Raw genomic sequence first — 18,874 nt, 5'->3', positions numbered from 1 at the left:
GTAAGTAAATATATAATCTGTTGTGTTTGGGCACTTTTGAAAACACAAACTGAGTTGAATTTAAACTGTTTGAGTGAGCCATTTACCCCAGCACATTGTGTAATACAGGACTCTTACAAATTAACGATTAGTCGACATATTAAAATAATTAACATTGTCCATTATATCGACTTATCGTTGCAGCCCTAGTACTACACACAGAGTAATCTATTTTAAGCATTTATTTCCTTTATTGTTGATGATTGTGGCTAATGAAAGCTAATAAAAATCCAAAAATGTGTACTTTTGGAGCAGTGTGGGCAGTGTGCCAAATCCTGCTGGAAAATGAAATCCACATCTCTATAAAAGTTGTCAGTAGCAGAGGGAAGCTGTAAGATATGAAGTGCTGTAAGATTTTGTGGGAAAACAAAACTGCACTGACTTTAGACTTGATAATAAAACACAGTGGATCAACACCAGCAGATATCAGACATGTCTCTCCAAACCATCACTGATCATCAGTAAATTTTACATTTTATTTGAAGGAAATCAAGGGATCAGAGTCTGGAGGAAGAGTGGAGAGACGCACAGTCCAAACTGCTCGAGGTCTAGTGTGAAGTTTCCACCAATCAGTGATGGTTTGGAGAGACATGTCATCTGCTGGTGTTGATCCACTGTGTTTTATTATCAAGTCCAAAGTCAGTGCAGTGTTTTGCAGGTGTGAACACGCCCTTAAAAAGGAAATCGATCAAAACCGTCATGTGTTAAAATGAATAGATCAAACACAGAAAGGCTGTATGGTAGCAGTCATGGACCTAGTCCAGGTTTTTTTTTTTTTAATAATAATACAATCAACATCAGATCAGATATCAGAGGAAGCTCGGAGCTGTAGAGCATTTTTTATTAATAGGCTCTGATTACTGCAGGAATTCTCTTTTTTTGGTCTCTTTTGGTCAGAATTATGGTTCAGCATAATTATCTTTTTTTTTGCATATGATTTATGATTATATTTGTTCAGTGTATTTAATAAACAGCTGACAGAACGGCATCAAACAGTGGGAAAATACAGCAAATTGTATGGCTTTGTCTTACAGTGTGAAAAGTATACAGACATTTTCCTGTTATTTTATTCATTGTATGAGCAGGTCAACCAGTTATCTCGTTCTCATTAGGCTCCACCTCTTTATACGTGAGGTCATAATTACACTGATGAATAAAACACTATTGAAAAACTGAGCTCTTCATAATTAAACCCTCTTTATTGGCACCAGTACTTCTCTTTCTTAATCCATTTTTAGTTGTGCGTATCTCAGCATTTTAAACTTTTTCTTGCTGGTGAGAAGTGCCTTATTGTTCAAGGTGCGTCAAGATGCTCATTGCTATCTTACACCTTGCCAGAAGTCTATTTTTACACCTTGCGTCTGGAAATAGGTGGAGGTTTTTTTTTTAGGTACATTTCTGCCTTATTGCTATCTCTATCTTTCCAACGGAAAACACAAGTGCACCACTGACTGAATACAACCTAGACACAAGTCAAAGTCAGGCATTCATTGCTATCTTGGCAACGCAAAATAAAATAACATTGCTGTTCCTGTGAATTAGCTCTTTGCGGACCATCACAGCGTGAACGTGCATCTCAGTTTCTTCTGCTGAGAAGCGCAGAAGCACTGCGCTGTTAAAATAGCAATCTGCCAAATTCAGAGCATATCTGGCTGTTAAAGGGAATTAAAGGCAAGTGACACTGATTGATTTATTTCCCAATAATTTCCCAAAATTAACCACACCCATGATTAATTAAAATAATTAGTACATGTTCTTTCTGCATTTTTGAAACGTGCAAGGTGGTACTTTTCCCGTCGTTACAATAGCAAAGACACACTGACATGCCCTAAATCTGCAAGCTGCAAGGTGCACGGTTGATGGTTCACCTATAGATCGCTAAAATAGGGCTCTTAAGCCTTATCTGGACGGGATTAGTTTCTCAGGGGGTTCTGGGGTAATTTTCCTCTGTGATTTTATTCCCATCCGGAACGATCATCTATGTTTTTCTCAGACGTCCTCTGAGAAAATTATAGGCTGAATTATCTACTGTTTTTTGCTGAACTCTTTTTCGTGGTCCTCCGATAATTTTAGTCCCGTCCGGATCCACATCTCTGAGTTTCGGCTCCTCGCGTTCAATAAATAAAATAGCAATTTGTCCACTGCCGCGCACCGTAATAATTTTGGGTGTGCGTTTCCACGGAGATCCACATTAAAAACAAAACAGCGAGTGGAAATGGAGGAGCTACTGAACTCCCATGCAATGTCATGTGACCTGTTTTTTTCAAATGCAGTCCGGATGCAGGAGTTTTATCTTCTACTGAGTAGAAGTGTGAAATATTTTTTTACAGACGTCCCCCTGAGAAACTAACGTAATCCCGTCTGGATAGGATGTTAGTCTGCGACGTTTTGTGGCTATAAAGTTGAAGGTTGTAGGTGTTGGAAAGGTTTATATGTCCAGGTACTGCCTGGTCAGAAGCACGTGGTCATCTTCGGGCTAAAATACAAAGAAAATACTGTATGCTATTGTCAATAGAAACATTCGAAGATTTCTGTATTTATTTATTTTTTTTAAGAAAAAGTCAAATCAAGTGTCTGTTTCCTCCCTTATTCATACTGTTTAAATTCAGATTAATACTGTCACTGTTTCTTTACTGTTATCGAAGTCTCTGGTGGATGATTTCTGCTCAGAATGAGTTGATGAAGTTGAGGTAGGCGTTCATGAAGCCTGTAGGGTCCTCCAGCTGTGGGTAATGACTGACGTGTTCATCCAGAACTGATACAGTCGACCTTTGAACCAGTTTTCTGTGGGTGTTAAAAGAATAAACATTGAAACATTGACGCAACCTGACAACACATCAATCATCAGATCAGGTGATTCATCTCTTATCTCTTCTTTTGTTTAGTCTTTTTAAGTGCAGGTAATCTAGCTTTAATAACCCGGTTAAAAAAGGCAATTTGCTTCTTTCAACTGCAGATAAATGTTTCAGATCAGTGTTTAATATTTCCTAGAATTTCCTAGATATTTCTGTATAAATAGGAACTAAAACATCATCAGATTTTCACACAAGTCCTAAAAGTAGATAAGAAGAGAATCCAGTTAAACAAATTAGACCAAAGTATTATACTTACTAATTTATTTATTGAGAAAAAAAGATCCAATATTACATTTTTGTAAGGGGTAAAAGTTTCTGAATCAGTTTCTCTGATTTTGCTATTTGTAGGTTTTTGAGTAAAATGAACATTGTGGTTTGATTTTATAAACTACAGACAACATTTTCCCCAAATTCCAAATAAAAATATTGTCATTTAGAGCAATTATTCAATTTTCATATTTTTTCATATTCAATTTTTTTTCAAGTTTTAATAGTTCAGAAATCAATATTTGGTGGAATAACCCTGGTTTTTAATCACAGTTTTCATGCATCTTGGCATCATGTTCTCCTCCTCCACCAGTCTTACACACTGCTTTTGGATAACTTTATGCTGCTTTACTCCTGGTGCAAAAATTCAAGCAGTTCAGTTTGGTGGTTTGATGGTTTGTGATCATCCATCTTCCTCTTGATTAAATTCCAGAGGTTTTCAATTTGTTAAAATTTGGCCTGGATAGATTTTATTCCATTCCTTCGTAAAGAACAGTTTCAGCTCTGGGATTTTGGTGGTTAATATGGTTTCCTCGCATTAGCTGCTCACTTCAGATCCTTCCACAACATTTCCTTTAGATTAAGGTCAGGATTTTGACTTGTGTACATTTTAAAACATGAACTTGAACTATTTAATTTGTGTAGGCCGACTTGTGTGCTTAGGGTCGTTGTCCTGCTGCATGACCCAACTTTTCTTGAGATTCAGTTCATGGAAAGAGGTCCTGACATTTTCCTCAATAAATAAATAATAAATGACCAAGTATAATATTTTTGTCTCATTTGTTTAACTGGGTTCCCTTTATCTAGAGATAAATAGGTGTTATCTTTAGGAATATTTTATTAATAAATTAAATCAAATAAATCAAACAAAATCCACTGTAAAAGAAAGAAAGAGTACTTCAGTGTACTCCCAGTAAACTAATCATATCATGTTCTGAAACATTATATACTTACTGGTAGAGATGAATAAACTGAGGGTGTGGGTTAACTGGATCTAGTGGTCCGTAGATCATGTGCACTGAAACACACAAGAAAACATATATATATATTATAAATATAAAATATATATTTTTTAAGCACAGTAATGAAAAGAGGAATTACCATAAAAGTTAACTACTATAGTGAGCAATATGTGAAAATGTATTATTTCTTGCTCTTGGGCTCCTCTTACAGTCAGGCAGTGTAATTTACGCTTTAGACACACCTTCTCATTCAATGTTTTACATTTTTTTAAGTTTTTCTTACATTATAAGTAAATACTGAAGTGATCCGGACTATGAAGGAACACATAAGGATGAATCTATCCTAATAAACCGATTAATATTTTTTGTTTAACAGAGGAAACTCTTGCTCTTCCTTTTCTGGGACGGTCCTGATGAGTGCCAGTTTCACCATATAACATGTTTGATGGTCTTTACAGTGACTGCACTTGAGTATACATTCAAAGTTTGATTGATTAACTTTCATTTGTTTTAAGTATGTTTTTCTTTACTTAGTTGAGTAGTTGTTGCTTTTCATAATCTGGATTAGAACTTTATTTAAATAGAGATATTCACTGTATACCTGTAACTCTACCTCTTCACTACTTTACTTTAACTGATGCTCTCAAACACTTTATTAAGAGACAAGAAATTCAAGTAATTAACTCTTGATAAGTTCAGCACAGCTGTTAACTGAAAGCCTAAAATGTCTAATCTAAGCAAAATGTGCTACTTTGTATTAGTTTTAATAGTTATTAGTACTTAGTAATTATCTACAATGCAGAACCTTTTTGAAATAATGAAAAAAACACTTAATTTACGGTGCGTCAGAACTTTTGACTTGTGCTGTTCTGGTGTTCATTGTTGTTTTACTGTGTTTAACTGCACTACCTTCATTACACACACACTAAAAGACTATTTTTATACTTATTTTATTATTATATACATAATTTATTGTATTTTTATCTGTAGCATTTTGTCTTCTCCTTCTCTTGTAAATTCTGTGTACTACATATACCTAATCCACCCAACCACCCACCCAATCACCCATCCATCCATCCATCCATCCATCCACCCAACCACCCAACCAATCACCCATCCACCCATCCACCCACCCATCCACCCACCCATTTATCCACCCATCCATCCACCCACCCACCCAACCACCCACCCAATCACCCATCCACCCATCCATCCATCCACCCAACCACCCATCCATCCATCCACCCAACCACCAATCCATCCACCCAACCATCCACCCATCCACCCACCCACCCACCCATCCATCCACCCACCCACCCTTCCACCCACCCAATCACCCATCCACCCAACCACCCATCCACCCAACCACCCATCCATCCACCCAACCACCCATCCATCCACCCAACCATCCATCCATCCATCCATCCATCCACCCAACCACCAATACATCCACCCAACCATCCACCCACCCACCCATCCATCCACCCACCCACCCACCCACCCACCCATCCATCCACCCACCCACCCAACCATCCACCCATCCACCCAACCACCAATCCATCCACCCAACCATCCACCCATCCACCCACCCACCCACCCATCCATCCACCCACCCACCCTTCCACCCACCCAATCACCCATCCACCCAACCACCCATCCACCCAACCACCCATCCATCCACCCAACCACCCATCCATCCACCCAACCATCCATCCATCCATCCACCCAACCATCCATCCATCCACCCAACCACCAATCCATCCACCCAACCATCCACCCATCCACCCACCCACCCATCCATCCACCCACCCACCCAACCACCCATCCACCCAACCACGTAAAATCTTTATTTATTTGAGTAAACAAGTTTAAAATATGAATAAATAAAATGGCATGTTCATTTGATTCGTCACTAAACTATGAGGTAAATTACATACAAAACAATTTTAACTAAGTTGATTATTCATGTCACAATTCACAAATCATAAGGTGAGGAAAATAGAACCACTGATGAGTCTTTACTGTTTTATTGTTATATTAAACAGAACCGTGTGCACATAAAGCGCATGTTGGGGGTGTAGGTGAGGCTAAGCAGCTCCTCGAAAGATTTTCAGTGGATTAAAGCTCTTAACCTCAGCAGGCCGTTTACTCACTCGGCCTCCAGCCCAGTGTATTAATTTTACACAGTAAAGAGCATTATCTCCAGCGTCAGCCTTTTACTACACAGCGTGGCAGAGTGGCACGCGGGCAGCATTAACATAATACCATCCTTTACACTTAATTCTAGAGGAATTTGCTAAAGGCAAATTACAGTAAATTACAGTAACTGATAATAAATGCTACAATAAGATTTTTTTTGTGGACAATTTATATCCTCTCAGAAATGATTGTGATAAACGATATTAGTTATTTCACAGTTATTAACTATCTTATCAATAACTGGGATAGTTAGATGTGTGTGGTAAATGTACTCACATGGGGTTAAAGTTGAAGTAAGTGCTCCCACCCATCTCTCTCTATGCTTCAGTCTTTGGTTGATATACTGCAGTATACTGCGTAATACAGGAAGAGAAAGAAACAGAACACACTTAACTTTATTACATAAACTAGATGTGTGTTAATAGGGAAAAAAAAGAGAAAAGCTTTCTAACAAAAGTTTAACGTCCAAAGTTCACTTCTTTAGTTTTAGTCTTTAGTCGTTTAGTTTAATTTAGCTAAAAGTAATGGAAGTCTACAGCTATTATTTTTAAAAACTCTATAAACTCTATTGTATATCCTGCGAAAGGTGCGTCACAATGCTCATTGCTATCTTACACCCTGTGAACAGTCTATTTTCACGTCTTGCGCACGCACTGTTAAAATAGCATCAGAGTCTAGGAATAAATATACACTGATGGGGGTGGTGGTCTGAAAGTGAGGTGTGTTTAGGTAAATTTCTGGGGTGTGTCTATCTTTGTGATGGAAAATACAGGTCAGGTGCACCACTGACCGATTAAAACCCTGTCAACAGTCAACAGCTGCACAATCATATCTTGACCATGCAAGAGTGCCATGTGCATTGCTTACACCCGGCAAGTGTAAAGCCTCGTTCATTACACACACAAATAAACACACTGCAGTGTGCAAATCCAGCTTTTACATCAACCATAGACCAAACAAAGCATAAAATAATGTTGCTGTTCCTTTAAATGACCTTCAGTATCCTCTGCTGAGACGTGCTAAAGCGTTGCGCTGTTAGGATACGAAGCGCCAAAGTCAGAGCTCACCTGGCTCTTAAAGGGAATGACAAGTCACACACTGATTGGTTTATTTCATGTTACACCTAAAACACACCTATGATTAATTAAGAGAGTTAGTACATGACTTTTGCACATTCACTCTTACCTGTCCATCACCAAGTTTCCATCATTAAAGCGGACGCCCGTCCACATGTCCCAGTACTCAGCTTCAGTCGGCTGTGTGTACGGACCAAACACATCTCCGATCCTGACAGACAGTCATAGAAAGGAACAGAACGATTTAATAATTTCCTTTTTTTATTCATTAGAATAATGCCTCTCCATTTTTGATTAAAGGATCAATAGCAATGTTCTGAAATTACTTGGAATAAAAGGACTTTTTCCACTGTAAAATTGTAATTTTGGAGTTAGAAGGTTTCTGTCTAACAGCAACAGTCTAACTTACCCTCTAGAAAAGAACTGGAAGTTTATAAGACGAGTGAGAATTGGAGAAATGAAGCCAGAGTCCTTCAGAATCTACAGACATCAATAAAACATGCAAACACTTTATATAAAATGTATATATAGATTTAAATGTGAGGTATATATGGTAAATAAAATTTGGACTTACCTTCTGAACAAATCTTGGATAATGCGTCTCAGGAAATATACCTTTCAACAGTAAATATATCAGAAGTTATTCAGCAAATCTCTGTGTCAGCATTTTGCGCAATACAATTGTTCCACAATACAAAAGCATCACACCCTTGTGTGTTGATAGTTTCACACTTCCGGGTTTTAAACACAGAACAGTCGGAGCTGAAAAGTGGGTTTTCAGCTGTTTAAGCCAGAAAAGGATGAAAAGTACCTCCATTTGAAAGGCAGAGGCTGTTTATGGCCAGGTGTCCAGTTCGACTGTGGTCAGTCCTGTGTGGAAAGCACTGCATGTAAGAGCCGTAAAGATCACACAGACAAACAATCACAAACAACCAACTCCACCCTGTGTGAGGGTGGAGTATTAACCCAGTATTAACCCAGATCCAGATAGTAAAAAATAATTACCAGGATTTTGTTCCAGTTCTGGATCCTGGGGTGGATTTGTACTTTCTGGACCTGGATTACGAATTACCAACTCATCTGCAACTCATTCCCACCTCATCTTTAACCCCCCCCCTCATCTTTAACCCCCCAACTCATCTGCAACTCATTCCCACCTCATCTTTAACACCCCCCCTCATCTTTAACCCCCCAACTCATCTGCAACTCATTCCCACCTCATCTTTAACCCCCCAACTCATCTGCAACTCATTCCCACCTAATCTTTAACCCCCCAACTCATCCTCAACTCACCTGCAACTCATCCCCACCTCATCTTTAACCCCCCAACTCATCTGCAACTCATTCCCACCTCATCTTTAACCCCCCAACTCATCCTCAACTCACCTGCAACTCATCCCCACCTCATCTTTAACCCCCCAACTCATCCTCAACTCACCTGCAACTCATCCCCACCTCATCTTTAACCCCCCAACTCATCTGCAACTCATTCCCACCTCATCTTTAACCCCCCAACTCATCTGCAACTCATTCCCACCTCATCTTTAACCCCCCAACTCATCTGCAACTCATTCCCACCTAATCTTTAACCCCCCAACTCATCCTCAACTCATCTGCAACTCATTCCCACCTCATCTTTAACCCCCCAACTCATCTGCAACTCATCCCCACCTCATCTTTAACCCCCCAACTAATCCCCAATTCATCCTTAACACAAAATTAAACATGGGGCCAATAGGTTCATGCTAATCTACTCCTGAAAGCTACAAAGACTACATAAGCTGTTTGTGGCACTGATGAGTGCCAGTTTCATCATAATACTGTGTTTGGTGGTCTTTGCAACTGCACTTGAGGATACCTTCAAAGTTGCTGATTTTTTTGCATTGTAAAGCCCTACTTAAAACCTTAAGATCCAATAGTGCAAAATGCTAATTCTTACTATTTGTAAATTGTCTTATTATATTGATCAGGAGTGTGTTATAATTAAAAAAAAGTCAGCTCACCTGTACAGAAGCTCTAGTGCGACAGTATCTCCATAATCATGGGAGAGGAGATTGAGTTTCTGGTCAGTGAGGCCGAGGTGAGAGATGAGGGCCTCCACTACGCTGGCCTGCTCAAAGATGGAGTACCGATGCGGTCTCTAAAACACAGGGACGTGATGGAGGTGAAGGAAGACCAACTGATATAGTTTGACTTTAAGAAAATAAAGATAATGATAACTTACAGGTTTATCTGAGAAGCCAAAGCCAAGGAAGTCAAGTGCAATAACTCTGTTAAACCTCTGATTCAGAGGCTCCCAAATCTACAAAACAAAAAAACAAGTGCCATTGATTTCTTCTTTATATACTGTATTTAAACAGCTGCCACAGAATGGGTCTATTTTTTCTATATCCACTCAGAAAAAACTGTCTATTCACACACACCACAAATATAGGTTGCTCAAATTTCCCACTGATCCAGTAACGTCACAATTAGGAAACACACCCACTAGATCAGTTAAAGAAACACCAATTGGGTCATTTTGGTTGAGAACCTCCGACAGTACACAGCAGAATTTGCCAGTAGACTTTGTCTGAGGGAGGGATCTGTACCTACTGTATAATGCAAGTCAACAGATGATGCAGATGTAAGAACTTTCAAATAATAGTGCATCAACCAGCTTGTTTGTGTTTTGCCATTTAGCACAAGCTAACACTAACATGTGGTAAACGCTCATCGGGCGTGGCCAGCAACAGCTCATTTGCATAAGAGCGACAGAACCCTTAAACGGCCCATTCTGAAAGGGTCTGAAACTGGTAAGAATAGAATTTTTGTGCGCAAGTGATTTTGTGTAAAGTACTTTTTTGTATAGCCCATAGACCTATTCTAACTTCTAATCATAGACCTATTCTAACTTCTAATCATAGACCTATTCTAACTTCTAATCATAGACCTATTCTAACTTCTAATCATAGACCTATTCTAACTTCTAATCATAGACCTATTCTAACGTATAAAAAGTACAAAACAGGTATAATATGTTCTCTTTATAATATTATGCATCTGGAGAGGACAGATGTTATTGCAATGAATAATAATGAAGATTAAAGTCAGATTACCTTGTGCCAGTCATAGCTTGACGTTGGAAAACCATGAAGGAGCACAACCACATCTGAGCTCCCCACAGCACCAAATGTATCTGTTACAGAACATTAAAATATAATGAGGCCATCAATAAACTCACTTTTATGAACAGTAACATTGTATTTTTTAGAACAATTATTAAAACAAATAAATAATTCATTAAGTAACATATAGTAAGTAAAGCAACAGTGAATGCAACTTAAATAATTCTCTATACACCAAAATGTACAGTTCAGTGTCTGAGAAATGCTTTATTTATGTAGGCAAAGTAAAATAATGAGAGTTAATATAAATGTGAACCTCAAAATTCCCATTCATTAGCGTTCTTGACCTAATTCAACAAGGTGTGTCGTAATATAGAGCATATGGTGTTTTTGCTACAATTTATTTGCCTCTCTTAAGGCATTTTATTCTATTATTTTCCAAACTTCAACATAATTAAATGCTTTAGACACAGGGAATTTTTATCAGAGTGGTCTGGTGTGAAACTATAGAATAAAAAATGCTGGTGTGTGATTCCTGTTGTTTAATCGCTTGTTCATTCATTCTTTAAACAGCTGATTAACTGTGTTTCTGCTTGGCTTGAAGTAAAAACCTACAGCCACACTGCTGTCATTGCTTACAAGGTTTGACACCTCGACAAGGAGCTCTCACTTTTAACAGTTTACACGGAACGATTCTGGAAACTATAGTTTACATCTGTGGAAGAGTATGAGAGAGCTGAGCTCACCTCTGTAAAAGATGTTGTTTCCTCTGAAGCTGAAGACGCGTCCGGAGGTGCGCCAGGTGTTGAGAGCGGGGGAGAGCTGAGGCTGAGGGATGTGCAGGTAGACGGCCAGCAGGGGAATGCAGAGAAGAGCCACATGCAGCCACCACTCCCTCCCCATCCCGCACTCCACTGCAGCCTGCAATCACACACACACACACACACACACACACCTGAGCATACTGTGCATTTACCAAACACATGAAATGCTGACTCGATGCCTTACTTTAACAGATAACACACTTTAACAGTATTTAAAAGTATTTCATGCTTAAAAACACACCAATCAACAGCACATTTGATTATGAAAAGCGTATTTAGTCCAGTATAATTGGATAAAGCAGTTACTGTATTTAATTATTTAAGTAATCTGTCGTTACTAATGCATTTTGTTTGCTTGTGAAAATATTGATATGAATCAATACTAATGATATGTTCACATGTGTTGAACATGTGATAATGAACATATCATTAAACATCTTAATACAATTTTTTCTTACCATATTGCCCAGCCCTATCATAAAGTTTCCTAAGTATGGACTAGTGTTGCACAAGTTATACCAATACTAGAAAAGTATCTCAACACTCACTTATTATAAACAATACAACGGCCCATTTATTTAGTACCGGTAATTTAATCCAAACGGCAGCAGGCGCCAAGTTTGACACAAAAAATTGCATGTTTTAACTGAAGATTACCTCAACACATCAGCATAAAGCATTTTTATGGCAAGAAAGAGCTAGAACATTTAAAAAACTGGCTCATAACATGCCATAACATGTCAGCATTATTAGGATTGGGGATAGTGCTTCCCCTCAACCCAACCCTGATGCCACTTGTGTTTCTAATAGGTTTAAAAGTAGTATATTCACAGTTGTTGTTTTTTTTTTTTTTTTTTCTTGGGAAAAGTATCTTTAGTTAGAGTGTCTTTTCAGCTACAGCTGTATTTTAGCAAACCTATACACTGTGTTATATTGGTTTTATTGTTCTTTTATATTTGCATTGTTCATTGTAATCTTCATGTTGTTTTTAGGTAGACAATTTCAAGATCTGTCCAGGGACAACGGATGAAAAATAGCCTTTTGGTTAATTCTGGTGCATTTACAGTAATGTTAATTGATAAACACTGTCCCTGTTAAATAAACTATTTAAAAAAAAGAAAGAAAGAAAGAAATCCTACTGATTGTAAAAACGGCAGTGTCATTGCTCTCTGTGATTAATCCATTGTGGAAAACACTCAATAATAATAATTATCATAGTAATTGTATTTCTCACTTTCCAGTTCTGAAGTATAATCCAGTGTCAAAATATGGGCTTAAAAACAATGTCTTGAATCATTGAATCGAATCTTCACTCGATTCGTGAATTGATTCACTCAATGAGTAGAACAACTTTACACTTAAAACTCAAACCATTTTGTTCCTCCAAGTTCCTTAAAGCGTCTAAACACCACACATATCACACAATAAAAGTCTTCCAGCTTTTAAAAGGTCTTACTGTCCGGCTTCTTCTGCTTTTTTCATTCAATGAGTGAATCAAAACACTGAACAAGGACTCGGTTCTTTTCTTGAACTTCGATTCTAAATGGGAAATTCAATAAATGTATTATCTTCTTACTTGAAATGAAGAATAAACAACAAACCATTTTTAGTTGCGTGTTCTTCAATCTTCTCCTATACCAATATTTATTTATTTTTTATTTTTTTGCATTGGTATCGCTTTAGTATCAGTATGAAGATATTTAGTTAGGTATCATATTAAAAGTCATAATTCACTAATAGATATGATCCTTTAGCTGTGATTTCTTAATAATAACGTTAGCTGTTATTATTTAGTATTCAAATAAAACAGAAAGCTACATTAATAGCTAGCTGCACTATCCTGCCTAAGTAGGCAGCATGTGTTACATTTGAGACACAGCCCATCTTTAAAGACTGCTGTTCACCTGTGCTGCTGTTCTACCTGAACTACAGGTAAGCATTAGTCTTACACACACACACACACACACACACACACACACACACACACACACACACACACACACACACACACACACACCTCTTTCTGCATGTCTGAAAAACTATCAGAGACAGTCTGTGATCAGATTAACACAGATTAGCTCCACTATCACACACTAACACACTGAGAATACCTACAGCCGAGCTCCGGCGGCTCATACCCCGGCTCTGCTCCCGCGCTGCGGCCGGGCTGCTGCCTCCTCTCCGCGGCTCTGCAGTGAGGCTGTGCCGCTGTAGGTGAGTGGAGCCCCGGCTCCGCGGCGGGCTGAGCTCCGTGCTGTGCCTGAGACTGATCCGCTGGAGTTCAGCCCAGGAGCCGAAGGTCCCCCGCTGGATCTGCGGAGCGGCAGCTCTCAGGCCCCCTGGCGGCGCGGATGGTAAATTACAGTTTAGACCAGAATAAAATTAACTAAAATCTACCAGATAAGTGCATCTAAAAAATTATAAGAATATCATATTTTTAATAATAAATATTGAAAAGTTTATTTCACTTTATTTCAGTAATTCAGTTCAAAACGTGAAAGTGATATATTTTAAACATTTATTTCTTTCATTGTGGATGATTATGGCTTACAGCCACTGAAAGCCCAAAAATCAGTGTGTCAGAAAATTTGAATAGTGTGCCAAGTCCTGCTGGAAAATGAAATCCGTATCTCCATAAAAGTTGTCAGCAGAGGGAAGCATGAAGTGCTGTAAAATTTTCTGGGAAAACAAAACTGCACTGACTTATAATATAATTGATAATTGATATAATAAAATTGATGATAAAACACAGTGGATCAACACCAGCAGATGACATGTCTCTCCAAACCATCACTGATTGGTGGAAACTTCACACTAGACCTCAAGCAGTTTGGACTGTGTGTCTCTTCACTTTTCCTCCAGACTCTGGAGGACATTTGTCCCTTGATTTCCAAATAAAATGCAAAATTTACTGATGATCAGTGATGGTTTGGAGAGCTTCTGTACTTTTGTAGAAGTTGAATTGTCAACTTGAGCTTTTTACTCTTTAAGGAAATGTATTTAATTTAAAGTACTTAAAGTATAAAAGTGAAAGTAATGTAAGGGGAAAAAATAAAGCCATTTAGAGCAAAAACTTAGGCTGATCCACATAGTACTACAGTGCGTGACGTGTACTGGTAAGCAGAAACTAACAGCTTTGCTAAATAGCTTACCAAGTACTTAGCTAAGTAATTATAACTAAAAATGGTTATTTAACTAAAATATAATATCAACAGCTAGATAATACTAACTAATACCAAGGAATTACTCTTAATGAAACCTAAACCTTATCTAATATTATATACAACTCTCTTTCCCTACTGTCATCAAATATTTTCTTATGTAATTTTAGAGCAAATTTTATAGTAATTTAAGAAAACTTTGTGTTATGGGTTTGTTTGGCCACCAGACGGCGCTCCCGAGTTAGACCAAAATGAATGGGTTCATATGGAGCTATTGAGCAAAATCAGAGTCTATTATTGTTTATAAACCTAAATATAGAGCTTCCTTTGTTTATTTTTAACAAAACATACTTATACTTTCGACAATTAAAGTTATGTATTGGCCAGGTGAATGGTTAGTATTTTAAATTTAATTTCCTTCCATTTAACTCCATTCAACTCCATTCATTTTGCACTCACTCCCGGGCTCCCTCTAGCGGTAGGCAGCTATTTTCTGCTATAACGGCGGCTATATGAAATGCACAGTCTCTCCATGAACCAGCTGTGGCTTACCGTCCAGTCAGCTCATAGAAGCAGTCGCTGTATAGAAATAGAAATATATGAATATATAATATATATAAAGGCTGTTTTATATGCTTTTTAGCGAAGTACTTCAGTATCCTTTCTAAAATCAAAGGAACATCCCGCGCATGTAGCTAATTTGTATATTTAATTTGAGTTTTAGCCGTTTAGCTCCATTCGCCCCTATTCATTGAGGACTCCCTCGCGGGCGCCCTCTAGCGTGTAGCGATTAAATTACAATGTTTAGCTCTGATATTAAATATATACAATTTAAAATCAGTACAACAGAAAAGTTCCACCACTTTTTGAACAAACTCACATACTGCTTTTGTGCACTGTTCAGTATGGAAGTACACGATTTCGGACGCAGACCACGATGCTATTTCATGTGATTTTTTTTATAGAAGTGATCTTAACAAAAAATATATATATACTGACTAATTTTCGACAAATTAAAAATAAAAATGTCATAATTCCATTGATACTTTTAAAGTAACTTTTTAAGCCCATTTTTTGTTTTCTTTATTTAGGTTTGTTGTTTGTTTGTTTGTTTGTTTGTTTGTTTGTTTGTTTGTTTTTTTGTTTGTGATGTTGGATGTATATTCTGTGAATTTGACCTATTATATAGTATTGTATACAAAAATGTATAATAATTTAAAAATAAAAAGCCTCTTGACTTGTCTTGATTCCTTTGTTTGGAACACCTTGAATTGTTGCACTAGGAATAAAGGCATAAAGTTATCAAAAAGCAGTGTGTAAGACTGGTGGAGGAGAACATGCCAATATGCATGAAAACTGTGATTAAACCCAGGGTTATTCCACAAAATATTGATTTCTGAACTCTTAAACTTCTTCATGAATATGAACTTGTTTTCTTTTAATTATTTGAAGTCTGTTTTGTTATTTCAGCCATTGTTTATTTTCAGCAAATAAATACCTCTATAAATAACAATATTTTTTTATCTGGAATTTGGGAGAAATGTTGTCAGTTTTTATGAGAGAATATTATATATTTTTTTAATTACTGGATCTCCTCTATGCTGTAAAAAATAAAGGGGGGGGGGGGTAGAGAGTTCGGAGAGGAGACTTTTACAGTGGAGAAGTAGAAGAACCGGATATCCGGAATATTGAGGCCTGTGATTGGCTGATGTTTGAACTCGTCACGCCTGCTTTTTTGCGTAATTACCGGCGGTGACTCGGCAAACGTTACACATACGACGGAGCAGCAGCTGAGAGTAGAGCTCAGATAGAGCTTCTTTGATAAATAGCTACTCTTTTTAGTTTTATACGGCTTTTTCTTGCTGTTTCGACTCTTCAGTCGTTTGTTGGTAGTATTATCAGTGCGAGCTATAGATATCTACCTTTACTTCACTTATTTTAGGCGATATTTTGATGATTATGTGCGTTGACACCATGGTCGCTGAAGGAAGAAGAAAGCGCGCTGATAGACAATCCTGGTCCAAACCGATGAAGAAAAGGTTTCTGTACGTGAATCTGGTGAAAGCAGCGCTTCGTAAATACGTGGAGGGGAAAAGAATGGAGATGAGCCACTGCAGGACGGTGGGGAGAACTTTTGGACACCGTGAGGAACCGCAGGAGGCCTGGAGAACCGACCGCTTACCATGTGGAGCGATGGCCCCGAGGAACACCACGCAGTACCTGATGGATCAGGCCTACAGTGATCCAGTGAACATCTCGACACAGCAGCATTTAAACGACTTTGAGCGGAAATCTGCTGATGTTTCTCGGACTGAAGATGAGCACTTTTATTCGTCTTTGTATTCAGATGAAGAAACCATGGACTTCCAGCAGAGGGACTTCGAGAACGTGTACTTTCTCCACGAGATCTGATCTCCAGTAGAAGAAAACTACTAATAAAAGTTACTACTTCAGATCTGAAAGCGAGCAGATGAACCAAAGCGTTTTGCCTGTGTGCGTAACTTTTTTGACTATTGCAATTATTGTACTATACGTTACTTTTAGACAGAACACATGTCTGTCAATGGTATTTGTTTTTGTTTTACAACCAATGTAACGTTATATATATTGCATGGTCATGTTGGTTTTTTATTTATTTTGTTTCGTTTACGCACTAATTGATTGACTAATTGGTTAATTAATTAAAAGGGTTGGTTTGTCTCACAGCAGTGAGGAGACGCGTCGCTGCCCCGGAGAGCACCATCTCCAGCCCCGCCCAGGCTTGGTCAGACCCCGTTACGGTGACCTACAGGTAAACCTGGTCCTGTCACAGGTATCCATGGTCAGTCTGAAGGTGTTGGTTGGCTTTGTGTCAAAGATGTGGTGAATTGTCTGATCTGATCTGCGTGCAGTTTCTTGCCCATGTGAGACTTTTGCAGGTTGGCTGATCTCTCCACGCTCAGACCTCAGACCCCGCTGATGGTGGTTCAGCTTCAGGAGGAGAAGCCAGGCTTCGAGGCTTCCGGTAACTTTCTCCTCTATCAAGCTGTGCTGAATTATAGCTACTTGTTTTGCTATTTAACTAATTGGAAAAAAAAAAAAAGGGAAGAAAATATTGCATTCTTATACATAAGTACATAATGCTCTTGTTAATTTGTTTGTTTAAAAAAGAAATCTGTGAATACTGATGAATAAAACTCTTATTTTGGAAATTTGAGATCGTGTTTGTCTAATGTTAATTTTGTCTTAAGTTTATTATAATTTATCAAGGTTTGATTCACGTTTCTAAAAAAAAAAAAAAAAAAAAAAAAACACGTGGTCACTGACTTCCTGCTTCTTCATTCGGCAGAACCACGTGATTGGTGATCAGGTATCGATTCAAAAGAATCGGTTCAGTGTCTGTTTCCTTGGTTTTAAGCCAAACACTGGTAAGTCCCTCATGGTTGGGGGAGGGAGGTGGTAAATTAGTAGCTATGCTTTTATCTTGCTTAGCAACAGTTGCCTAGTAGATTTTATAAGTATACGTAAACATACATCACGTATATAAAAAGTGTGTTAACATATGTAAATAGGTTGTTGATTGTTTTGTCAGTTTTAGTAATTGAGTAGAAGTGTTTCAATATCTGAACTTTTAACACCTAAAGCTTGGGCTGTATTTATTTTTTGGGCTTTACACTCCAAACACGTGTATAAAGCTTGAACCAGCTAATTATTTAAAGTAACAATACTTTTCTTAGTTTAGACCTCTAACGCTTGTTTAGGTTACCTATTTTCATAATTACATCTAATACACTGTTTCTCCGTACTTGGTTAAGAGTGTAAGCTATCAAGCATGTCCTGGTATCAATAATAAAAATAAAATGGTTTAAAATACTTAAGATTTTGTTTCTCAAACATAAGGTCTCTGTGCACACTTAAAAAGATGTGCAACTCCAGATAAAACCACGTTTTCAATAAATTAATGAACATTATTTTAGTGTCCCTGTAATGTGTGCTTTAAATAAATGATTAAAGGGTTAAATACATTTTAATGCATTGCTCTTTTATGAATGTTTTTTTTTATGCATGTCAAGTTTTATGTATGGTTTAAAATAAATTCTACATCCCAAATCAACAAGGAAAGAGTTTGCTACAACTGTGGAATAGCACGGGCTGTGCAGTTTATTACTTGAAAAGTTAATGGCTTTTTGAAAGAGGAAGACATTTTATTTATTCAATATGCAAATATATGAAGCTAAGCAAGGACAACACGGTTGCAATCACTACACCACATGTATACTTTCCTCTAGTAGATATTTAACGAGTAAGATTAACTATTAAGTGTTGGCCATATGATGAACTGGCTTTAAATAAAATTATTAGGTGTTCCTTTTAATTGTAAATTAATTATTTATAAATGTCCAAA

The 18,874-nt window shown here is 37.7% G+C and overlaps 1 protein-coding gene across 2 annotated transcripts; it reads right to left on the bottom strand.

Moving 5' to 3' along the window:
• Positions 1-773: 773 nt before the first annotated feature.
• On the bottom strand, positions 774-13,660 carry mest (mesoderm specific transcript). Of its 2 annotated transcripts, none has more exons than XM_022671781.2 (12): positions 13,445-13,660; positions 11,252-11,426; positions 10,497-10,576; positions 9,623-9,700; positions 9,402-9,538; positions 8,210-8,268; positions 7,973-8,013; positions 7,808-7,878; positions 7,508-7,609; positions 6,599-6,675; positions 4,116-4,179; positions 774-2,823 (listed from the first exon to the last, which is right to left on the bottom strand). In XM_022671781.2, exons 1-12 carry the CDS (start codon positions 13,463-13,465, stop codon positions 2,706-2,708), a joined length of 1,023 nt encoding a protein of 340 aa, XP_022527502.2. In that variant the 5' UTR covers positions 13,466-13,660; the 3' UTR covers positions 774-2,705. The 2 variants fall into 2 exon arrangements, with proteins under 2 accessions (XP_022527502.2, XP_049330975.1); XM_049475018.1 differs by having other exon boundaries at positions 13,468-13,642.
• Positions 13,661-18,874: the final 5,214 nt, after the last annotated feature.

This window comes from Astyanax mexicanus, chromosome 2 (genome assembly GCF_023375975.1).
Source record: "Astyanax mexicanus isolate ESR-SI-001 chromosome 2, AstMex3_surface, whole genome shotgun sequence".
NCBI lineage: Eukaryota > Metazoa > Chordata > Actinopteri > Characiformes > Acestrorhamphidae > Astyanax > Astyanax mexicanus.
This window is presented reverse-complemented; position numbering and strand designations above follow the sequence as displayed.